Source organism: Cucurbita maxima, unplaced genomic scaffold (assembly GCF_002738345.1).
Source record: "Cucurbita maxima cultivar Rimu unplaced genomic scaffold, Cmax_1.0 Cma_Scf00019, whole genome shotgun sequence".
Taxonomy (NCBI): Eukaryota; Viridiplantae; Streptophyta; class Magnoliopsida; order Cucurbitales; family Cucurbitaceae; genus Cucurbita; species Cucurbita maxima.
Genome location: NW_019272035.1, coordinates 508,576 through 532,694, shown reverse-complemented (window position 1 = coordinate 532,694; position 24,119 = coordinate 508,576). Strand labels below are relative to the sequence as shown.

At 34.2% G+C, this 24,119-nt stretch overlaps 4 protein-coding genes across 11 annotated transcripts in view; 1 reads left to right on the top strand and 3 right to left on the bottom strand.

Annotated features, from left to right (window-relative positions):
* Window positions 1-3,374: 3,374 nt before the first annotated feature.
* Window positions 3,375-8,363, bottom strand: LOC111493838 (3-hydroxyisobutyryl-CoA hydrolase-like protein 3, mitochondrial). Its single transcript, XM_023143725.1, has 10 exons — window positions 8,042-8,363; window positions 6,357-6,458; window positions 5,957-6,009; window positions 5,158-5,292; window positions 4,949-5,045; window positions 4,713-4,842; window positions 4,411-4,589; window positions 4,069-4,196; window positions 3,870-3,971; window positions 3,375-3,732 (listed from the first exon to the last, which is right to left on the bottom strand). The coding sequence occupies exons 1-10, from the start codon at window positions 8,280-8,282 to the stop codon at window positions 3,634-3,636; spliced, it is 1,266 nt and encodes a 421-aa protein (XP_022999493.1). The 5' UTR covers window positions 8,283-8,363; the 3' UTR covers window positions 3,375-3,633.
* Window positions 8,364-9,599: 1,236 nt separating this feature from the next.
* Window positions 9,600-15,646, bottom strand: LOC111493810 (VIN3-like protein 1). Of its 6 annotated transcripts, XM_023143673.1 has the most exons (7): window positions 15,497-15,643; window positions 14,763-14,820; window positions 14,034-14,212; window positions 12,956-13,114; window positions 11,822-12,461; window positions 11,200-11,510; window positions 9,600-11,118 (listed from the first exon to the last, which is right to left on the bottom strand). In XM_023143673.1, exons 5-7 carry the CDS (start codon window positions 12,277-12,279, stop codon window positions 9,947-9,949), a joined length of 1,941 nt encoding a protein of 646 aa, XP_022999441.1. In that variant the 5' UTR covers window positions 12,280-12,461; window positions 12,956-13,114; window positions 14,034-14,212; window positions 14,763-14,820; window positions 15,497-15,643; the 3' UTR covers window positions 9,600-9,946. The 6 variants fall into 6 exon arrangements, with proteins under 6 accessions (XP_022999441.1, XP_022999440.1, XP_022999443.1 ...); XM_023143672.1 differs by lacking the exon at window positions 12,956-13,114; XM_023143675.1 differs by lacking the exon at window positions 12,956-13,114 and having other exon boundaries at window positions 14,034-14,156.
* Window positions 15,647-17,866: 2,220 nt separating this feature from the next.
* Window positions 17,867-19,556, bottom strand: LOC111493873 (protein SODIUM POTASSIUM ROOT DEFECTIVE 1-like). Of its 2 annotated transcripts, XM_023143777.1 has the most exons (4): window positions 19,353-19,556; window positions 18,809-18,884; window positions 18,235-18,368; window positions 17,867-18,042 (listed from the first exon to the last, which is right to left on the bottom strand). In XM_023143777.1, the coding sequence occupies exons 1-3, from the start codon at window positions 19,536-19,538 to the stop codon at window positions 18,241-18,243; spliced, it is 390 nt and encodes a 129-aa protein (XP_022999545.1). In that variant the 5' UTR covers window positions 19,539-19,556; the 3' UTR covers window positions 17,867-18,042; window positions 18,235-18,240. The 2 variants fall into 2 exon arrangements, with proteins under 2 accessions (XP_022999545.1, XP_022999546.1); XM_023143778.1 differs by lacking the exon at window positions 18,235-18,368.
* Window positions 19,557-22,712: 3,156 nt separating this feature from the next.
* LOC111493811 (probable ADP-ribosylation factor GTPase-activating protein AGD14) overlaps window positions 22,713-24,119 on the top strand; it is a 6,389-nt gene continuing 4,982 nt past the window's right edge. For both annotated transcript variants that reach the window (XM_023143677.1, XM_023143678.1), the window contains exons 1-4: window positions 22,713-23,026; window positions 23,348-23,456; window positions 23,698-23,759; window positions 23,916-24,003. In XM_023143677.1, coding sequence (XP_022999445.1) covers window positions 23,358-23,456; window positions 23,698-23,759; window positions 23,916-24,003 — 249 coding nt within the window. In that variant the 5' untranslated portion in view covers window positions 22,713-23,026; window positions 23,348-23,357. The remainder of the gene's footprint in view (window positions 23,027-23,347; window positions 23,457-23,697; window positions 23,760-23,915; window positions 24,004-24,119) is intronic.

Sequence of the window (24,119 nt, the reverse complement as noted above, 5' to 3'; positions counted from 1 at the left end):
TTTTTTTTTTTTTTTTTTTTTTTTTTTTTTTTTTTTTTTTTTTTTTTTTTTTTTTTTTTTTTGTAAAAACTTAAATATTTTTTAAGAGTTAAATAACACTACATTTTTAAAATATGCATGTAACATTGATACTGTTCAATAATGATAAAGGATATTTTTTAGGCACTTTTTAAAAAATTTACATTTTTTCATTTTAAATTATTTTTCAAACATCAATTAAGTTTTGATTGAGCTTGAAATTTTATATTTATACTATACTATTTAATGTAAAATTTATGTATTTAATCCATTCAAAACAAATGGTAAATAAATCATAATCAATTTCGTAAGATTATAGCCATAAAGCAAAAGGAAGAAAAAATAAGATGAAATTACTAAAAATACTCTTCAATTTTGTATTTTATTTTATTTTTTAATTTATGAATATTTTTTAAACAAATATAAGGTATTTTTATTAAATTAAGCTAAAAAATAATAATAATAATAATAGGGGTATGGTCGAGCATTCTAGAAGAAAGCAGTAAGTGTGCTAGTCTAAACGCCAAAGAGAGGATTTTGTCCCTTGCAAGGATGGCGGCTAACGGATTAGGTTGGAGTATAAAATGATTTGCCTTTTTCTTCTCAATTAAGAGATTTGTCGTCCATTATCAGCCTACAAATCTTCAAACTAAGGGACTTTCCTTTATTATTATTATTATTATTTATTTATTTATTAAAATTATTATTAGTACTAAAAAATTTCCACCAAACAATTGAATAATTCTGATTTAGTTCCAAATAAATACCTCTTTGTGAATTTGAATTTCTTCCGGAGAATTGAGCCGAGAGTAAATCAATGACCTTCATAAATATGGCTCATGAAAATTAATACTTCTAAATTTTCAAGATTATTCGAGTAAATTAGTCAATAACCGAGTTGGATCTGGGGTATCATAAGGTATTTAACTCCCGGGATGAATCGAAAAAGAAATATTTATTGGTTCTACCTCCTATTTTTGATGAAGAGAATGAATCTTTTTATTGAAAGATCACAAAAAAATGGATTCCGACCTCCCCCAAGAATGATTTTGGAAGATCCAAAACAAAAAATAGTGGTATTTGCTAGCAACAATATAATGGAGGCAGTCAATCAAGATGGATTGATCCGAAATCTTATTCAAATCCAATATAACACCTATGGGTACATAAGAAATGTATTGAATCGATTCTTTTAAATGAATAGATACGATCGCAACTTCGAATATGAAATTTAAAGGCATATGGTTAATTTCATATTTGTATCTTAACTAAAAACATACCAATCGGGTTGCATGAACAATACAAACGTGGGGCACTCAAGATTGAAAGTATCCTTCCCTTTAAGTGCTTAAGGGAAATCAAACAAATCAACAAAACTTGTGGTCAGACAAAGCTCAAAGAATTGTCCAAATAAAAAAAGACGTTGAAAGAATATATGTCCAACACGGAACATTGTTTAACCAAAAATAAGAATTGAAAAACATATGGGTGTGAAAATCTTTCCTAGCATACGCGATTTAAAAACTTTGAGAGAAAGCTCGAAAGAGAAAGCCTAAAGAAGATAATATTAACTTATACAAGAGCTAGGTAAGCAAGCCCGAAAATGCTAGAAAAGGCGAGACAAGGAGCTCTTCGTTCTAGGAAGATTGTGTCGAGGATGATATAATAATCTAAATCTTGCTTTTTCTAATATGTGATTTTACCGCAAATGGAAGATTTCATTTGTATAATGTATAACATACCATACACAAAAGTAAAACCTGAAAAAGCTTTTTAAAAGATAGGGTGGGAGAAGAATGATACAAATAACTGAATACTCAGTTTTACTTGCAGTTCGATCTCAAAGTTTATTCAAATTTAAGGTTCAATATGTGTCTGACCGTTGTTGACTTTGTACAACTAGTGTTTAATATATTTTTTGCTCTAACGTGTGTCCAATAAATGTCTTACTCACCGCTAGCAGATATTATCATTTTCGGACCTTCCCTTCCAGCATTCTATTAGGGAGAGGTTTCCATACCCTTCTCCTCTCAAGAGATGTGAAATCTCACAATCCTCACCTCTCAAATAAAGGTAGAATCTCACAATCCACCCTAGCACATTGCACGGTGTCTGGATTTGATACCATTTCTAATAGCTCAAGTACAGCTAACAGATATTATCTTATTTGGATTTTCCATTCGGGCTTTCCCTCAAGGTTTTAAAACATGTCTACTAGAAGAAAGAGGTTTTTACACTCCTATAAGAAATGTTTCGTTCATCTCTCTAGTATCTCTAACCTACCTGACATGTCACGCAAGCCAAACTAAAGCATTCCGTGCTTCTTGGCTCATATTAAAAGCTTTCCAAAACCATAATTATTGTTTATTGCGTATTTAAAGTGTACAGAGACAGAGGCAGATAAAAATGGCATACCAGGCTTCACAGATTCAAGTTTCTCTTTACCATGACTCATCCACAGTTATACCTAAACAAACATGAAGACAAACAGAAAGTCATTCAACAGATCTCTGACACATCAATGTTCATCAGGTTAAAAGTTATGGACTAACAAGAAATTCGTAGAGGCTTAATCTTATCAGTATAATGATTCGCGGAGTTTGAGAAAGCCACTATTACCCAACCTATGGTTTATGTCTCAACATTTGAAAATTGCTCGTCAAATAGCAAACCCTAACTCCATTATGCCAACAAAAGACCTATACGAAATCGAAATGATTCGAGAAAATAGACTTCAGTGACTCAGTCTAATTTTCTCGGAGATTCACTTACTCGGAGTTCTGAATACGATATGGCGACGGTTCCGGTGGCCGGAAAAGGGAACTGAAACGAGGAAGCCATTTTCGTAGAGAGAATCCGGCGGCTGGAAGATTGGTAAATTGAAGAACGATGAAGAAGAAGGAAGAGGCGGGACGTTACGAAATTTGGCAGGAGGTCGCCTTTTATAAGGAAATGTAGCGCTGAAGAGCGGGAACTTTGCTCGTTCGTTCGTGGGATCACCCAATTTTAAATTTTAAAATAATAATTTTCGAATTATTAAAAGAAATTATCCATTTTACGGTTAATAATTAATATTTTATTCATTTCATTATATTTCAATTCTCTTTAGGGAACTCAAATCATGTTTATTAAAAAATTATAAATATTTTTTTACATTTAACTATAAATTTAATTCTAGAATATCTTCTAATCTTTGAAAACTATTTTTACTAAATATTTTATATTAATGATTAAATTGATTATCAAATTTTATTTAATAGATTAAATGGAAAAAATTATTCCTAAATTGTAAATCTACCCAAAATAATAATAAGAATAATAATCTCCGAGTATTTATATATATTATATATATGTGATATAATCTCCGAGCCATATTTTGAGGCTCTTGGACATAAAACTAAGTATTTCATTATATGACTTGAAAATCTTTCCGATAGCTATTGATAATGACGGTACTCAATCTAAGTATAGCACAATACTACCTTTGCCGCGTCGGTTTTTCTCCCCGAGCTATGCGACCATTGGTTCTTCCCAACCATAGTTCAAATATTTATTAAATTTTACAAATTTTCTTGGCAATAATGAAATAAGCACATATGTTCTCTTTTTTGTAATTTACACTTCCAATTCAGCCACTCGACTTACAGGTTCGAAGAGGGAATCGATTTCTTTGTCGTCGACATCCTCCAGGGCTGACGGGTTCCATTTTGGATTCTGCCAGTTCATAAGATCAAACACATTGTGATTATAAATTTTAAGCTCGAAAAACACGAAATTATTCGCGAAAATGGTTTGTTTGTTTTCTTACAATTTTTCGTCGTTTTAAGCTAAACGTTAGTATAGAATCTAACCTGATCCTTGTCCACCAAAACAGCTCGAACTCCTTCAGCAAAATCATTGCGCAGGGACGATCTTAAGGCAATACGATACTCCGTTCTCATAACGCCATTCAGCTGCACACCCACCCACACAAAGAGGGACCACGTTACTACGTAAACTCTGTCGAGTTTCGAGCAATTAAAAGCACGAACGAAAAAATCTCGAACTCACAGTCGATAATTCATTGTTACTCTTTCCATGTGCAGCTGCAACTTTGGAGAAATACTTTTGTGTAAATGCAAGTGAAAAAGGGGCGCCTTTTCCAATTCCTTGAAGAGATTCTTTAGCCCACTCCGCCACTGCATATACAAAAACATGACCCATGAGTGACCAACTGAGCAAGGCCAGCTCGTGTCTTTAGGGTCAGCAGGTCGGGCCTGCGGTTCTAATGATTCCATAGATACAAAAAGAGCTACTCCCCTATCATCCGCTGTTCCCACATTTCCAGTTTCCCGAAGAATTCGAGGATTTCGGTGAAGTTCTATAAGACATCATATAATCAATCAAACATACCTGAAGAATTTGAATCCTGTTGGTGTTTCTTTAGTTCTTCGACCGTCTCCTTAACCGACTTTTCGGCACCAAAGCACGAAACTATCTGAGGTAAGTGTAACTTCAACGAGGATGGAGACTCAGGGTCACTACTGTATTTTGTCACGAGCATTTTTATATCCTCGTGAGGATCCTCGGAACTGTAAACGAATTAAACAATCGAACGTCACGGACCATAGCTTCAGAAGACCACATTTCTCTAACTTTGAAAATAACGATTAACAGAATGAAAAAACATCGATAGAAGATGTTCGGAAATTTACAAGTTAGCAGTCAAGAGTCGTTCTTTCAGTGAACTCAAGTTCGCAGATGGAACGTAATGCGTTCCGAGACCAACATAGAGCGCATCAGATGGCGACGAAATTTTTTTACCAGTCAGTCCAAGGTATGCACCTACAGAGTGATGAATGATTACAGAACATTTACGAAAACAAAACGTTTGAACGTTCGGAGAAAATAAGGATTCGAACAGAAACAGCTTGAGATAAAGATGACATACCAACCGATCCTTCTCCTGGACCTTGAGCTGCTATGTATGAAAACCCAACATCTGGGAACAAACCAATTCCATTTTCAGGCATGGCTAGAAGGGTCCTCTGAGTTAAAACCAATATAGACGAACGTGTACAGTTAGGGGCAAAAACGACATTCTTGGACCGATATAATAACGAAAGGCACGTGTCAGCAGAACGGGGATGATTTACATACCTCTGTGATGATCCTGTAACGACCGTGACCCGATAAGCCAATCCCGAAACCCATTGTTATGCCATCCATGAAGGATAAGTAAGGCTTCTTGTAATCAGAAATTTTGCAAATTAAAGAATATTCAGCTGTAAATACCTGCAGAGAAACGTCATAAGAATTTCAAATGCAATATAGTTTGTGAAGAAATTACATTTGATTCAAATGGAAAATATCTAGTCCTCGTTTTCGTTCAAATCAAATGACGAACTAAAGAGATCGTCCTTTGGCTTGAAAAAGTATTTGTAACAGTCCAAATGGAAAATATCTAGTCCCCGTTACGTATCGCTGGCAGCCTCATGGTTTTAAAACGCGTTTACTAGGGAGAGGTTTCCACGCCCTTATAAGGAATGCTTTGTTTCCCTCTACAACCAATGTGGGATCTCACAATTCACTCCGCTTAGGGGGTCAGCGTCCTCGCTGGCACACCACCCGGTGTCTAGCTCTGATACCATTTGTAACAGCCCAAGCCCACCGCTAACAAACATTGTCCGTTTTGACCTGTTACGTATCGCTGTCAGCCTCATGATTTTAAAACGCGTCTACTAGGGAGAGATTTCCATACCCTTATAAGAAATGTTTTGTTTCCCTCTCCAACCAACGTGTGATCTCACAGTATCAAATTGCTCAGAAGAAACAATAAGGCAATAATAAGAATCATATGGTCGGGCTTATTTTAAAGAAAGTGTTACGACATGTTCTTAAAACGTTTTCCCCTCTTTGCGGTTCGTGGAAGAGCGAAGAGATGAAGCAAAAAGAAGACCTCAATCATATCTGGTAATTGGTTTTTGGTCGTGATCTGCTTCACATCACCACCTGTGAATAGACTAATACTTCAGTTATTAAGAACCAATATTTCAACTAAGAGGATTGCACCTCAATGAAACGCACTAGCATGGAGTCTTTTCGCCTCATGAAATGCATGCATGCCATGTTAGTGCACCATGAATTGAGGCTGTGTAACCCATTACAAGTCTCTAAGGCCAAAAGCTTTAAAAACTTGGTTAAAATACTATACGGTTCGTGTACTTCCGGTTCCATTTTAGTCCCTATACTATAAATGGTTCGAATTTAATCCTTGTACTTTCAATAAATCTTAAAAATAGGACTAAAATTGAAAAAGATGCCTCGTGAATTTAGATGACCTTTTTATGCCCTCTTACCTGAACAAAAGGCACGAGATGAGCTTCCCTCGACAAGGACACATTTGACCGTTGGATCTTCCTCCCATTCGTCGAGATACTTTTTGTATTGTATATCCATATCTGCATAGTCAATAAAGTTTAATACAGAAAGTAAATCATCATCAAACCAAACTAACATAGAGACATCCGAAAAACACCTGACTTTATTTTTGCTCATAAAGTTAAGACACTATCATTGCTCTTAACGTTTTAAGCACAATGATAGTGTTTTTGAACTATGTCTTTGCAACAAGCTGTCCAAATGTGTGTGTTTTTTTTTACAAAATTTCAATAATTTTTGCTTAATCATTCAAGCCCACCGCTAGTACATATTGTCTTGTTTGAGCTTTTCTTTTCGGGTTTCCCCTCAAGGTTTTTAGAACTCGTCTACTAGGGAGAGGTTTCCACACCTTTACAAGAATGTTTTGTTCCCCTCTCCAACCAATGTGGGATATCATAATTCACCCTCCTTTTGAGGCTCAGTGTCCTCACTAGCACTCATTCCCCTTTCCAGTCAATGTGGGACCCCCCAATCTACCCCCTTCGGGGCCTAGTGTCCTCGATGACACACCACTTTGTGTCCACCGCCCTTCGGGGTTCAACCTCCTCGCTGACACATCGTCCGATGTTTGGCTCTTATACCATTTATAACAGCCCAAGCCTATCGCTACCCGATATTGTTCTCTTTGGGCTTTCCCTTCCGGGCTTCCCTTCAAGGTTTTTAAAACGCATCTGATAGGGAGAGGTTTCCACTCTCCAATCAATGTGGGATCTCACAGTCCACCCCCTTCAGAGCCCAGCGTCCTTACTGGCACACCACCTCGTGTCCACCCCCTCCCCCTTCGGGCTCAACCTCCTCGCTTGCACATCGCCCGGTGTCTAGCTCTTATACCATTTGTAATAGCTCAAGCCTACTGCAAACAGATATTGTCTTCTTTGAATTTTCCCTTCCAAGCTTCCCCTCAAGGTTTTTAAAACGCGTCTGCTGGGGAGAGCTTTCCACATCCTTGTAAGAATGCTTTGTTCCCCTTCTCAACCGACATGGGATCTCACAACTTTTCTCTTCTATGCAGAAAAACCCCCTACCGTGTGACTGAGCAAGGAGATGGCTGTCAAAGTATTGGATCCTCTGAACCTTTAGGCTCACAAAACACACAGCAAAGGGCGGCATAGATTTATCGTGGACAAGGGCCATAAGCCAAAAGCTGTGAATCAACTATTTGCTATGGAAAAATCTGGCGTTACCAAACGTTTGGAATCACGGATCTCCATAATGATATGATATTGTCCACTTGGAGCATAAGCTTCCATTGAGTTTCCCCATAAGGCCTCATACGAATGGAGATAGTATTCCTTGCTTATAAACCCATGATTTTTCACTAAATTAACGAACGTGTAACTCACTCCCAAAAATCCTCAATAACTTTCTCAATTTGCTATAGTAACTCAGAAAGTATTGGGCGCTTTCGCCGATTTCCACAAGTTAAGAAATGCTGTTTTCCACTTGAATCGGCATAAAATTATCAGAGCAATCGATATTATGAAGTTCAACTCCCAAATCTCAGACGAAAGTAAACTAAAGCCACATTCATACACTCCTCAATTTCGAAACTAAATTCAGAAGCGATCAGATGCAATAGAACAAAATAATGAAAGAAATGAACCTAAGTTCATGGCATTGAGAGCTTTGGGGCGATCGAGAGTTATAACTGCGACGCCATTCGGATGAACGCTGCCCTTGACAAACTTGTCCGCGCCGGCCATGGCCGCCAAGGTTCGCCGGGAGACGGAATTGGAATTGGAATCGATGTGGAAGAGATTGGATGAGGGAAAGCTCCGAGAGAAAGAAACCGTAGAGGATTTGAATAAGAACTGTGAAGCTCTAAATCCGAGCCAACTTCGCATGTTGTGTATTGCTCTTTTTTGGTTTTTGTTTCCTTTGGTGGGCAGGCGAGACCAGTGCAGGTGAGAACGGGAAGGAAAGCAGACCTTCTTGACCACGGTAAAAACGTCGACGTTTTGTTGGGGAAAAAAAAAACGGAAGTGAAAAGGGGATGGGGTGTACAATACGAATAATTAGAGAGACAAAATTCAATCAAAATAATGTTGTGCTTTTTTTCTAATGGATTAAAAAAATCAATTAAGTTAACTTAATTAAAATGAGTTTTATTTGGATTAAATTAAAATAAATAAAAAATTTATTGTCCCTTATAAGTTTTCTAAAATTTCTAAAATTAATTTAGATCGAATGGAACCGTCCAAATTTATTGTGAATTTAATGTTAAAAAACAAATAAATGAATATTTTACCTATTAAATTTTATTAATACTGAAATAAATTTTTGAATAAATGATTCAAACTATTTAATTGGATTAGATCCATAGGTTTTGTGTTAAAAATTTTAATAACCAATAGAATCCGATCTAAAAATATCTCAATCTAACCTAACGATTAAATTACTTTGGATTAATTAATTTTCTTAATTAATTTATTCAGAAGTTACTTAATAAAATAAACTTTTTATATAGTCCATTTGTATCAAATTTTGATATTTTAGAATTAAAAAAATGTAATTTATTTGACCTACAAATTACCAAACTAAAACAAAATTATAGAAACTAAACAGATTTGTTAGAGCGAGGCCCCTAATACTTCGACTGATTTTTATCAAAAGAAAATAATAATAATAGTAAAAAATAACGAAATTCATTTGAAAAATAGAAATATTTGCCGAATATATCGTTGAATTATAAAGTAATATTTGTTAATAATTAATAATTGATGAAAAAAATAGTACACATATAGTCAGAATAAAAACATTGCAAATTGTAAACACAACATAAAAAAAACGTAAAATACTTCAAGCTTTGAGCCAGAAAACCACAGTCCATGTCCATCACCAGCCTAAGCTAAACTGCTATCTCATTCCACAGCACTAATAGAAGTCATATCCGTGACACGGGATATATAAGAAAGTAAACTTCATCGTAGCTTAGATGATAAGAAAATACCCACAAGATCATAAGTTTGGATTCTCCCGCATGTTGAACTACAAAAAATCTAGAAAAACCAACACGTTTTATCCAATTTGATCAAAAAAATTTATACTGGGCAGAGTCGAGGGCAGGGTCGAGCGATAAAACAACTCTTGAGAGATTCTAAATAACATATATTAAGAACACTATTATGTACTCCCTTAAATTAAAAAGCAATGATCAAAGAGATTCTAAATAACACATATATCCTCCATGATTAAATTATAATAATGTTATGTTTCAAATGCAGTTGGAGTCTTTGAGAGATAAACAAATGCCTCCAAGCATTACCTCCAAATAGCAAATCACTTCTACAACGGCCGATCCAATTTTAGCATGGCATAAGGCCATCATCATCATTTAGACAGTGACCAGGGATAAAAATACCTGCACAAGAATGGAAAACAATAGGGAGGTCAATGTAAATTGAGAAACTTTTACAATATGGCCAACAGCAATCATCATCTAAGTTAGAAGGCGACGCCCTTATTCCGTCTTGTCCCATCCCGCCCGTCCCTAGAACTTCTGGCTTAATTAGCTACGCAGCCTCTTGCAGGAAATGATATCAGAAAATGAATCAACCAACTGCCCTGCTAAGCTGCAAGGATCGTCAATGAGGGTTTGAATAAAGGAGTTAACGACTCGTCGTTCGCGCTCGGTTGATCTCAAGCTATACCATGTTAGCAGTTTCAATCTGAATTCCTGCTTTATATATCCTTCACATTCTAGCCATCTGATTATCTTTACACAATATTCAAAATTCTCATCCAAACAACAAGAACCAATGGAATTCCGGAATGGAGATCCATTTATCAGAGTGCTGTCACAATCATGAATCTCTTCATTCGAGCTGCTACCCCTTTTCCTGCACAATGCCACCCCAGAATCGACAGCAGATGCATCGCCTCTCCTCCCACCCGTCCATGTTTGAGAGTCACCGCTACCGTGCGATCTCACCAGACCATTCTTCTCCTTGTCATGAGATGCAGCATCGTCATCTCCCTCAACAACCTGCTGCAATGTGCATTCATCATCCTCGTCTCTCGAGGACTCGAACGGAGGAGTTACCTCTTCATTCAAGTCGGGAACTGAGACCACATTCAAGTCGAGATCACGAGAAACAGGTGGCAGCTGTTCTTCTGGGGTTTCAGGTTTGACCACCTTGCCTACTACTCCACAGCATTTTTCAGCATCAGCACAGCAAAACCCTTCATTGTAGCCCTGATCTTGATCACAAGGAAGATGCAGATTCTTTTCAAGATCTCGAACCTTGAACTGAGATGGCCACCCAAAAACTTTGGTGTTGTCAGGCCCCATCTTGCTACAAGAACTTCCTTCAACGTGAGCATGCTCTCTTTTACAATTTGAACTGGCTGCCAATTTTGAATTTTTGGAAATTATCTCCACACTCTTAGTAAAGCACCTTGCTTCGGAGTGACCCAAGTCGCCATTATCAGTATATGAAACGATTCTAAAGGTGTATTCCGTGCATGGCTTCAGGTTGGATATCATAATTCGCCTTTGAGATCTTTGAAATACACAAATGGGATCTTTCATGTGCAATTCTTCTCTATTTTTTCCATACCAGAGTTTGTATCCTTTGACACTGTTTGATGATGCATTAGACAGCTCAACAAGAATCATTACAACAGATGAAGATGTTATCTCTTCAAACAAAAACTTACAAGCAGCTGGAAGAGAATCCTCTGCCAAAACAAACCCAAAAGAAACGATAAGTAGATACCCAAAACAAATTAGAAGAGAATAAGTAGTATACGACTTAGAACCTCTGTAATTAGGATTCACATGGGGAGCAGTGGCCAGCCATTTATCTGCATTTTCAATTGCCAAAGAGCAGAGTGTCTGCACATCACCTGCCACCGAGAGTCTACTGACTATACCACGAGCCATCTTGGCTGAAATTCCATTCAATGGACCAACTTCAGCTTCTAATTTGACCTTCGCATCCTTTACGATTTCATGCATTTCTTTAAACCTCGAAGTCCCATCTAGGAGCCTGTAACTCATGTAGATCCTATAGCAAAGTACATCGACTCGACGAGCATCCCGTGCTATAATCAGCTGTTTCTTCCAACTTCTGTTGGCATTCATATATTTGCAGAAAAATCCAATGAGTTCAAGGGAAAAATGTAAAACTCACTGCATGTCATATAACTTGAATATCTTATTAATCAACAACCTATAGGTTTTATCACTACATGTAATCACAAACCACAGAGCAGTTGTTTTTACAAACTGGAAACCTTAATTGGTTCCCTGTCATGTCAACTGGCATCGAGTTCATCTAAAGTAGCTTTCTGAGGCAATATCTGATGTGAGAAAATAATTTCTGAAGTAACAAAAAGGATAAATGTGGATTGAAAGGAAAAATATTGGAAAATTACATACCCTAGTATCCCAGTGACTTTACCGCAAGAAGCACAACAGTAGCTGCCATCAAGTTGCATCAATTGTCCAAGATCAACAACCCCAACCTTTTCACGTTGAATAGCACACTCAATGTGACAAGATAACCCACAAGAATCTCCTTCACTCGATTCGGTAGTGCATACCAGCCAAAGACTAGGGTCCTTATTGTCATCGTACAGATGACAAATACAGCAAGAGCATCTCTTGCAAAAAGTGTCATCAATTGAAAGAACAGCTTTACAAGCCGAGTTTTTACAAATCCAGGAATTAGAATGCCCAAAATCCGTAGACTGGTCGGTAACTATGGGTAGACGAGAAGGATTTTCCGCCTTTCTGAGTTGCTTTCTAGATGAAGACTGATTGTTGAGGCTAGATGCAACCTTTTTTGTGTCTTGCTTCTTAACTGCCTTGTTGTTTATTCTTCGAAGTTCTGTCATTTTGCTTTTTGCCGCTACCAAAATCTTCTGCTCCTTTTTAACAAGGGTTCGTAGAAGCTCCTTTTTTGGACCCGATTTCAGGAATTCTTGAAGAAGCTCTGGACTTTTAGAAACATCATCAGAATGCCCATATTTCTCCGGAGTGCTTTGCACACTTGAAGAAAGGCTTTGAACACCAGAAACTGAACAGAAAAAGACATTAGAACCATAAATGTTTTAGGAGCAAATCGAAGTTACATGTGATGGAAGGTGGGTGGGAGATCAGAAACAGACAGAAAAGCATCAATACGCAGCATGCATGCATAACACATTATAAATATGCATGGTTTGATGGTTTTTCTCATCAAGAAGATCCAAGTATTTAAGGGAAAGAAGACTATTCTATTTGGAGTTCTTGAACAAGCATGATAATCAGAGCAAGCTATAGGGTATTCACAGAGATCAAGTTCCCTTTTTCTGCTCACTCCCAAACTTTTTACCCTTTACACGCTGAAGAGAAATTTTCAGTAGTCCTAGTCCAAGAAGAACGTGATTCACATCAGTTCCAGCTACCCTTCAACTCTTCCAACTTTCAAGTTCAATTGGGATTTTTTGTTCCATCCAAAATTAGTCACTTTTTCCACAGAAATATGCTTCACTTCCCTAAAATTTTATTAGAAATAGGATATTAGGTTACCTTTCTAACTTGTTGGATAAGGATATAGTATTCACCCCCAAATAATTTATTGCATTGCTAGAATCCTATCTGTTCGTAGGAGAAAAGGTGGAGATTTTCGTGCCTATGATTGAGCTACAGTTGAAGTTCATCAAAGAAGTATCTTCTAGAAGAAAATCCCTGCGGTTCAAAAATGCAGGAAACAAAATGAGAGAAGTAACAACGTGCATAACCTTATACGTAAGGATATTTTTGAGATTGAAGAAAAAAATGCCTCCAGAGCTAGTGTTTACTGCTCCCAAACCATCATAGGTATCTAGGCTATATGTGAAATGTCCCAAAATCAGATAGACAAAAGGGATCTGATCATGTTTTCATCAACAAAAAAAGTGAGAGAGAGAGAGAGAGAGATGTTACAATGCCAAGGCGAGATATTAAAAGAAGCGCCATGCACAAGAAGTTCTTGAAGAATTTCTCAGTAACCTTTGCAGTCAGCTGGGGCTCACAAGTTTCATGCAGTTACCAATAAGCACGAAAAGGAAGGTCTTCTTATTATTAATCATCAAAGAATCATTATTACAAGAAAACCTAGAGAAAACGCTTAAATTTTCACACCTTATCCACACCCCTATCATTTTCTAGAAAACTTCTTCTTTTCCTCTTCAAACTAGCATTACAAAGAAAAAACCATGTGTCTCGAAGATCTCAACCCAAATATTGTAGCTGGGAAGGCAATGGAAGAAAAGGTTCCTTGCTATTTTCCTCGTAAAGTTGAAGAGAACCAAGAATTGGACGGGATAAAGGAAAGCTGAAGAGCACCAAGAATTTAAAACATATCCTTGAGGCTCGCCTATTTTTTCCAACCAGTTAATAAAAATTATTAAAAAAAAAAAAAAAGTAACAAACAAAAAATAATAATTAATAATTAATAATTAAAAAAAAAAAAAAAAAAAAAAAAAAAAAAAAAACCCCACACCCATAGACTCCATAAGGTCTTTCAGTCTTCCTCCGGTCAGTGAATTCCAACCATAAAATCATGAAGTGATTAAGTTTTCAAATGGTGAAAAGACATTAGCCAGTTGAAAGCAAAAGGGCTTACCTCAATCTTTAATTTGTAAGCACATTGAAGGGTGAACCTTCTATTGGCCGGGCAAATTGAAGGAATCTTTGGCTTTTGCTTTCTCTAGCTTTACAAAAAGCTTCTGCTTCATCATCTAATTTTCTTCAAGCAAATGGAAGGATTTTTTAGAACTTTGAGCCCGTATTGAAGGTTGAGGCCTAAGATACATTGTTACAAATGAAAAGCTTGTCTTCAGTTATTCATTTGCAGCAACGGATGGAAGGATAAGCCTTCCGATTGCTCAAGTATATGGCAACAACAGTCTTTCAGAACTCGAAACCACATATGTAAAAGAGATTGCCCATATATTCATAAGTGCTCGTAGTAACAACAAATGAAGAGCATAAATTACAGAAATTCAATTTATGCATGCTGAGTTTTCCTAATGATTAAAGAGTACAAAACATATTTTTGCATTTGTCGCTTATTGACACGAAAGGAAACAAGCTTGATAAGCACCATATATTACTACATCATGATGATCTGAACAAAAAACATATGAAACTCAACAAATTTGACAATTTTCCCCTATGTGTGCAATTTTATCAATAGTTGGACGTGATCCCAGCTAAAAACTTCATCTAATCAAATAATCTCACGCCTCTATTCGCATTATAATGCCATGAAAACAGGCGCTTGTACAATAGAAACATAGAGACACAATTATGTCTAAACTAGATGGAAACTATACAGTGAGAAACGACATACCTCTAGCCATGAATTTTTCTTCTAAATCCATATTTCACAATTAGGAGTCATACATGCCCTGTAACAAAAAAAAAAATGTGAATGTCGAGATTGTCACAGAATGCAAAGAACAGTGGTCACGATAGGAGAAGGTCAAGGAAGTGACATAGCTACTAATTTATCTTCCGACTTATTCTCACACAAAATCAACGAGAACCATGGACTGAATCCGTTGAATTTTTCTGTTCCATTTTGAAAGAATGCTCAAATATTAGCTTAACTCTTCAATTGCCTCGTTTACTTTCATTGATCAATATGGTATCCTTAAAGAGCTAAAGAAAACACAATAAAACTACAATGTAGCTTCTCAGAGCTAACAAATCAAACATTCCATCAACAAAACGAAATCATATTTCCGCATAAAAGCAAGCTTTCGCCTGGAAACGGAAATAAACCCGAAACTCGAAAGAAACAACAAACAGTCAAAGAATTGAGAACATGAGAATAGTTCGGAAACATAAATTTTCAACAGAGAGAAACGGCGCAACATCCAGAAATTCCAAACAAACGAAAAAGTAAGCAAACAAGACAGCAAGTGACAAACAAGATAATGCTGAAAAACAAAAGCGATGGCGGATCTGAGAGCAGAAACAAGCCAAAACTAGAAAAACCAAACAAAATATCAACACAAGCATCAGCAACCAAGAAAATCCATCTCGCATAAGAAAGAAAACAGGAGAAAAATGGCGACGAACCTAGGGTTTTTGAGATGCCGAAATCAGAAGCTCTTCAGAGCAAGGCGCTCGCGCGAATCCGGAGAGAGAGAAAGAGAGGGAGGGAGGCGGGCCGTTCGTAGATGTTAGTTAATATTGTGAGAGGAGGAATCCGTGGGAGCGGCTCCTCATTCCAGTGAGGGAATACGGTGTAATGCACGCGCGAGATAAACAAGTGAGAGTAGATTGTTCCACTTTGATGCGGAGTTGGTTCTGACTCCTGAGAACACAGCAGAATATGTCCGGGGAACCAAGAATTGTACTGCCATTGGTCAGTTACGTCACGCGCTTTGTAAGCGCGTGAACTTGGTACCTTTTATTTTTTAATAAAATATCGAATTTAATTTAGAACTATTGGTATTGACCATCAAGCGATCGCAGTCCTGCAGAGCCGTAGTATCTAATGAGATAACGTACGAATCTAAACCGTCCGATCAAATTTTATGAATCTTTAATTCCGAAATTATTGCAGTACTTTCTTTTATAAAATTTTAAAATTAAAAAAAAAATACTATGATTTTAATAAGCAATATTCGTTTTTTAATTTATTAAACTAATTAATTTAATTTTTTATATTATATCAATTGTAACTTAAAATTTTAAATTTTTAACTCACGTTAATAGAGAGTAAATGGGTAAAAGTTGAATAATACGCAAGTTAATCATTCTATGTTCTAATTTTCATTCAAATTTGTAAAGAATCTTACATTACATCAAACAAACCACCAAACTGTGTGGAGGGAGCCGAGCACTACATGGTGCAAGATTTCATTGTCCATATCAATATCTCACATTGATTGGAGATGAGAACGAAACATTCCTTGTAATAATGTGAAAATCTTTCTCTAGTATACACGTTTTAAAACCGTGAGAGATATATAACAGGTCAAAGCGGACAATATCGGTTAGCAATGAACTTGTACGGTTACAGTAACTTTGACTTATTAGAGTTTGTGCTCGAATACTACGTCAACCAGTTAACCTTGAGAGCAATATAGAATAAAATTTTTAATTGAAAAATGGATAGAATAGTCAACTATTACCACTGGAAAAATAATAGTTCAAGAAAGAAAAAGATGGTTAACTTTGATGAGCGATACGTGGCATTTGAATTATCTTCTATTATTACTGCAATTCATACGTGGCACTTTCAATGTCTTTATTGTTTTGATGCAATGAACACGTGGCACTTTCTATGTGGTGCTTTTAAGTAGAATTGCACTTTCATTATTCACCAACCGTCCTGGGTGTCCCATTGGTTGGAAATGGCCGTGACAATGACCCACGTGTACGTGGCCTTGGAAAAACCAACAGCTCCTTCCATTTTCAACTTTGAATAAAGGCTTCTTTAAAGGGAAAAAAATAATAAAAATATATATTAATCTAATCCATATCGGATGAATTGTGCTATATTTTATTGTTTATTTTAAAAGAAAATTCGGTTTAGTTCGTAAATTCAATTGTTTTCCTGTTCAGTTAACTCGACCAACCCGACCCTACCAATCTTGAAGGTTATTGTAACAACTCACGTTCATCACTAGTGGATTTGTTCTCTTTGGGTTTTTTTCTTTCGAGTTTCTCTTCAAGATTTTTAAGACACGTCTTAAAAGCATTGAAAGGAAGCCCAAAAGAGAAAAAAAAAAAAAAAAACAATATCGACTAGTAGTGAGCTTGAGTCGTTACAAATAGTATCGGAGCCAAATACCTAGCAGTGTGTCAATTAGGACGGTATGCCTCGAAAGAAAGTAAATTGTGAAATCTCACATTAATTTTGAAGAAAGAAACAAGTGTTAACGAGACGTTGAGCCTCGAAAGTCAAGTCAGTTAGAGAGAGAAATAAAATATTTTTTATAATGTGCCTCTTTAAAAAAACACGTTTGAAAAATCTTGAGAGAAAATTCAAAAAATAAACTCTAAATAAGACAATATCTACCATCAATGGAATTAAGCTGTTACAATTATTATGAAAATTAAAAAAATTCAATATTTATATGGATGATATATGATGAGTGATAAATGTTTGATATTTGAATTTTGTGAAATTTTAGGTATTAGTGCGAGAAAAATATAATTTTTTTAAATAATTAAAAAATAAATAATCCAACTCAAAAAAAAGGAAGGTTGGTCTCGGTTATAAATCCCACCAGGGTCATGCGGAAATGATTTAATGTATTTTTGTTTATTTGATTTTTATTATATATATATATATATATATATATATATATATAATATATGCATATCTCAATTAAGTATATATAAATTATAACTAAATTGATTATTATTTTAATCTTGAAAACTAATACTTGGGAAGAAAAATAAAATATAAGAATATAAATTTCGCATTTCCCAAGGACAAAGAAATTAGTGGGGTATGATTCTGTGTGGCACGCTTATGTCCAATCGGCTACAATCGAGAAGGCAACGTGCTGCCCAATCATCCATTTCTCGACCTTTCAGCGCCCCTGAAAAGTGTAAACTTTCCGCCCTCTAATTTGCTGCTTTCCCCATATATTTACTTTATTTTTTCCCTGCAAAATCATCGACGAAATTAAAAATTAGTTTTAAAAAATAAGTTCAATTTTGAAACTCAAAAAAAAAAAAAAAAAAAAAAACTATATTTTTATTTTTTATTTAACAAAAAAAATTGCAAACAAAATGTATTTTATTTTAATGTTCGGTTGAAATTTCTAAAAACGATAATAATTATCGTGAAAATGTACTTGTGTTCATTCTTGATGTTCCAGAATCTCTACGCTTCTCACTTTAGAAACGCATTGTATAACTTCAAAACTAGAAACATCTCCCGTAACCACCACCGTCTTCCTTTCAAAATCTACCTTAAATGAATCAACGCCTGAAAATAATAATAATAATTTATTAATGAGATATTTCATTATCAGAGATAAGAGAAAATAGACTTAATTCTTATTTCAATATTATTGTATTAAATTTTAAATTTATCAACAAAAATAAACTTTTATAGCCTATGAAATATAAATTTTATTTTTAGAATTTTTGAATATATATAAATACTTATTAAATGCAAAATAAAAAAACGAGTATACCTAATAATTGGATATTATCGTTAATTACGACTTAAGTTCAATTTGACTCTCAACTAACGGTTTTGACTTTTTTTTTTATAAAACTTTAAAGGGAATAAGATGACATTTTTTTAAATTAAAAAATAAATAAATATCGTGTAATTTCATTGAATTATATTAAAACAATTATCTTCAATTACAACAAATTATTATTATAACGAATATTATATATATAAATTTGAAAGGGTACCTTCTATCTTGCCGATGTTCTTCTCAACTCTTCTGGCACAGCCATTACAATGCATTGACACCCTCAGCTCCACCACCTGAAAATAAAAATAAAAATAAAAATAAATATAAAAAAAACGCGCTACTTTATTTATTTAAAATTACATTTTTTCATAAATAAAAATTACAACCTATGAATACAATTTTAAAGTAATTATTTAAAAAAATATATTTTTTTATAAAAATTATAGTGGTTGACAATATGATTTATTAAAAACTGAGAAAATATATAAATTATTTTAAATTAAACGCTTTAAAATCAAATTTTAGAAAGAAAAAAATTGAGTATTTAATTGAGACACTGAAAATACCAAAATGTCCTCACAAATGCATTCCATCGTTGCCGGTCACTTTGCCAGCCATTGACGATGATCGCCGGGATGTAGTGTTTTAAATACAAATTCAAAATCACTCTTATTTTTTAAATTACTTTTTTAAAAAAATAAAATATTTTTAAATGAAAAGAAAAAAAAAAGGAGAAAAAAGAATAGGGAAAGGAATGTGACCTTGGGGTTGGTTTGCTGGTTGGTATGAGAGATCACATCGTTGAATCTGAGAAGGTGTGAGTTAGGTTGGTTAGGCATTAATGGCTGTTTGGGCTCGAAAGTGCCTTCAATTTCGAAGCACGAACTGGAAGCTCTGGAGTTCATGAAACACGAAAACACTTTCCCAATGCCCACCGCCTTTCCCATTCCCAACGCTCTATCTCTCCTTCCTTAACTCAGATCAGATCATCCAACCAAATCAATACATATTTATATACTCCTTCTTCTTCATGCCATCCGCCATCTATCTCTCGTGTATATATATACTATAAACGTGGTTCAAATGATTCTTAAAATATTTAATTTTGTTTAGTAACCTCGTAAATCTACCACTAACAGATATTGTTCACATAAGTTCATTACGTGTCGTTGTTAGTATTACAGTTGTAAAACGTGCATGGTAAGAAGAGATTTTCATACCTTTATAATTTGTACTCTGTTCTCCTTTCTATCTGACCCAATTGTACTTTGATGACAGCGGACTTGCGATTGTGCGGCACTCACTTCCCAGCAACAAGTGAGTTACACTTGTTCATTAAACGACGTATGCTCGAGCCTCTGACCCCAATTCGAGAAGAAAGTTTTTAGAAAACAGAGCAAAAAAATTTCTATAAAGAATTTTGAAATAAAAATTTGAGAAATTGAAATTTGTGTTAGAATGATTGCAAAAGGCAACAACAAGTAAGAAGCATCAGATTTGTATATATACTTTAAATATTTTGTTAATAAATTAATAAAAATATTTGTAAGGTTTGGACTTTACCTTTTACAAGATTCAATAATACTCTAAAAAAAATTCTTAAACTAACAAAAGTTAAAATTAAGTTTACGATAAAAATGTTAATAATTAATTAATACATTTGATTTTAAAAATTTTTATTCCTACAATTTTTAAAAATTTTAAAAAACACATTAAAATATTTTTAAAAATTTTAAAATTAATAAGCGAGTGTCTATAGACTATTTTTATCCATATATGAATAGTAAAAAAAAATTTGAAAAAATTTTATGGGTATTTTTAATGTTTAGAGGTATTTTTTAAACACAAGGTGAAGAGTAATTTATAATAAAGTATTAATGGTAAATATATTTTTTAGACTTAAATTTTTTTTTCCTTTTTTTTTAAGGTTACTAATTATTTGTTTCTAATGTACTAATTAATGATAATATGCTTAATTTTAACTAATAATGTTTAATTAAATCGATTTGAAAAAAAAAAAAAAAAAAATCTCTATTTTATGAAATCACATGCTGGTTTTGAACTCACAGATCAAGCATTAAAATCCTTCAAGACTTTATTGCATACTCATAACATATTTAATCCATCACTTGATCCAATAAATGTCGGCTCCATAGCTTATTATAAATCTCAATTTATATAATTTTTATAGCTCACAAAACTAACGGAATATAAACTATTATTAATTAAAATTTGAACACATTTAATGTGATTATTTTTTGTATACTTATCATTTGTACAATATCATATATTTTATTACACATATTTAAATCAAACAAAAATAAATCGAATTTATAAGGTGAAATATTGTATTTATTATTATCATTACAATATATTTTTTTTAAATATATAGTTTTATGTTTTAAATTTTCAAATTCAAAATTTAATAACTCTAATATTTTAACTATTTCAAAATATAAAATATTATTTATTGATTTTAAAATTTTCAAATATTCGATAGTATTTTGAGAAATGTGCCTACCTAATTATTTTATTAACATCTTCCATTTTTTTAAAATCGAGATTTTTACATTTTGGCAGATATCAACATTTTAAATCTATTGAGTTTCAGAATTCGTTGATTCCCCGAAACGAATATAAATATTGGTCCTCGATCCGTGTTTCTAGAATTTGATTGGAAGATTCCTAATGTTATTGTTATTATTAATATTTTGTTTTGAAATATAGGGCAGGTTGGTCCATGTGCAAATCACTATAATAATTAAAAGATGCTAAAGGGGCTAATTTAAAATAAAATAAAAATAAAAATAAAAATATGGCCAAAATATTTTGAAACATGCCCAGCCACGTTAGTGCACGTGCTAATCACGTGAGGATAATTGCCAAATGGCATGCGTGGCCGGATTAAGTATTTAAGAAGTGTGTGTTTTATGTAGTAATTTTGGTGTATTTTATTTTGCAACATTAAACATATACTTAGGATTTCAACTTTAGGTTATATAAATTAAATGTAACGAGTGCTTATAAAAATAAATTATTTGGTTGAATAAAATTGTGAAAATACTATTTTGTCCTTGCTTCATTATGGGTATAATAACAATAGTTTAAGTATATTCAATTTCTACGAATATTTTTTTTAAATGTGAGTGAGTTCAAAATGTCCCTTAAAGATAAATCAACGTTATTTTTTATAGTAAAAATGTCAATGAAACACGAGAAAAAATAATAATAAAATACCCCTAATGTGGATATAATATAATTAATAAGCATTTTATAAAAAATATAAAATAATTTCGTATTAATTTAAGTAATATGTCTTTCTTTTGAAATTTTATTGATATTTTAATTAATTAATTAAGTCAATGATTAAAGGTCACGTGCCCTCGACTATAGAATATTAATTTATTTGAACCCAACCTAATTTAAATTGTTCCATCGAGTCATCAATTTTTTTGAGTCCCAAATTTAAATTTAAATGTTAAATTAAATCTAAATTTCAAACTAGGATTAGTTAACTTAGATGAAAATTTTTTATTAATTATTTTAAATCTCAAATTAAAATTAAATAATTAAACAAAATACGATTAGTTAATTTAAATCTCAAATTGTGAATGAATACAAATACACGGACCTATTTTCGTAAATTCCCCACCGCCAGCCCTTTGAATAGACCACATTGATGGAGCATCCTAGTTCTTCAAGAGGTGAAGTACCTCCAACCCGAGCCCACAACTAATGGGCTTAAAGTATCAAAATTGGGCCTGATGGGCTTCAGTTACCAATTTGTCAGATCCTTTGCCGACTCGTCGTCATAATACTTCATCTGTCTCCATCCAGTTTCTGACATGTCGACCCATTTGTTACGTTCGGCGCAGTAATAATGACCAAAATGGTAATTATAGAAAAATAGAGGGGCAGATAACTAGACGACAGTATCCATTTCGATTTGACTGTCACACCAATTTCGACAAAGGATAAAGACTAACAGTCCAATGCCATGGAAAAGTCGGGCGCGCGCGCGAGAGAAACGTTGGAACAAGATAATTACTCTACACCCGAGAACACCGTAACATACCCCAGATCCATTCCTTTTCTCTCTCCTCCGTTTCTTCTTCCATCTCTCTGAAGTTTTTTAGGCAAAAGCAGGAGTTTTCTTTCAGCTCTTAGCTGTCTACAAAGGCCGTAGATACCGATACTGAAGAAAAAGGACCTGCAACTCTCTCTCTCTCTCTCTCCGTTTTCGTTCTTACTTTGTTCATCAGCTGTTGGTGGATCGATTGAGTTTTATCGTCAGCTTGAAAGGCTGCTGAACAAGAAGAAGTAATCGTGGTTGTCTGCTGATTTCTGTTCGTTTCGGTTTTCGTTTCAATCTTCTACTTGTCTAGGGTTCTACGGACGTTATTATTTCTGATTCTACTCGAGTTGTTCAACTTAGGTGAGGTTTTATCTTTTCAGATCCGCTGTTTTGATTGTTGAACTGGTGGTTGTTAAATTGAGGTTTTCTTTGATTGCTAAAAAAGGAATGTATATTTGAAATCGTTGATTGTTGACTTCTGCAGTTATGTATTTGAATTTCTGTAAGTTTGTTTTTGAATTTACTGCTCTTGAAATGAACACTGGATAAGACGTTGTATTCACGTTTTATTTGTATGTTTTGTGAAACTTATAGGATAGGCAGTGATTTTGGCCATTTGAGCTCTTCTGTTTGGAGTTTATTGCTGTTTGTTTTGGCTAACATTGATCTCAATTGATGTAGGTTGACACATATGGCGAATCGAGTGAAGGAGGATGAGAAGAACGAACGGATTATTCGCGGTCTTCTGAAACTGCAGGAGAATCGCCGGTGCATCAACTGCAACAGCCTGGTACACTATTACTACCTTTCTCAGTGTTTTCTCGAACTAGATATCACGTAGCTTCACTCTATGAAGTTAAATATTCGTTTTGCTGTATTTAAATTCCAGTCGTTCTTTTGGCCTGTTCTTGATTTAGCTTCTTGAGATCTTAGTTCCATGAAAAGAAGTTAGAATGATCATTTAGAAGTCACAAGATCTTTGGTTGTAATTTTCACGTGAGATTCAATCAATTTTATTGAAACATTTGCAGGGACCACAGTACGTCTGCACAACTTTCTGGACGTTTGTTTGCACAACCTGTAGTGGAATACAGTAAGTGCATCTTTCTTATGTTTGGTTCTTGTATTTTCGATTTTTCCAAAGACGCGCAAATCAATGGTCATATATTTCATTAGTCTTATGGAGATACTTTCTTGTATCTTGTTCATTTAATTGATAAAAACTTATTTGATTTGACTAATCAAATAGCCGCGAGTTCACACACCGAGTAAAATCAGTATCAATGGCCAAATTTACTTCTCAAGAAGTTAGCGCTCTTCAAGAAGGAGGAAATCAGGTACATGCTGCACATACTTTCGTTTCTCAGAGATTCACCTTTACACTGTTAAGAATCATAATTTTCTTATATTTCCTTTTTTTTTTTTTTTTTTTTTTTTTTTTTTTTTTTTTTTT

Excerpts from the sequence above, each read along its gene's own strand:
- LOC111493838 (XM_023143725.1), bottom strand. The coding sequence starts at position 8,282 with ATGCGAAGTTGGCTCGGATTTAGAGCTTCACAGTTCTTATTCAAATCC. Across the intron at positions 5,293-5,956 it reads AATTACCAGATATGATTGAG|GTATTTACAGCTGAATATTC; the intron begins GTCTTCTTTTTG and ends GTTTCTCTGCAG. Across the intron at positions 4,590-4,712 it reads CGACTCTTGACTGCTAACTT|TTCCGAGGATCCTCACGAGG; the intron begins GTAAATTTCCGA and ends ATTCGTTTACAG.
- LOC111493810 (XM_023143670.1), bottom strand. The coding sequence starts at position 14,793 with ATGGATTTAGAAGAAAAATTCATGGCTAGAG. Across the intron at positions 12,462-14,762 it reads AGAAAAATTCATGGCTAGAG|TTTCTGGTGTTCAAAGCCTT; the intron begins GTATGTCGTTTC and ends TTTTCTGTTCAG. Across the intron at positions 11,119-11,199 it reads TGTGAATCCTAATTACAGAG|AGGATTCTCTTCCAGCTGCT; the intron begins GTTCTAAGTCGT and ends TTGTTTTGGCAG.
- LOC111493873 (XM_023143777.1), bottom strand. The coding sequence starts at position 19,538 with ATGGGAAAGGCGGTGGGCATTGGGAAAGTGTTTTCGTGTTTCATGAAC. Across the intron at positions 18,885-19,352 it reads ACCAGCAAACCAACCCCAAG|GTGGTGGAGCTGAGGGTGTC; the intron begins GTCACATTCCTT and ends TTTTATTTTCAG. Across the intron at positions 18,369-18,808 it reads GAACATCGGCAAGATAGAAG|GCGTTGATTCATTTAAGGTA; the intron begins GTACCCTTTCAA and ends TATTATTTTCAG.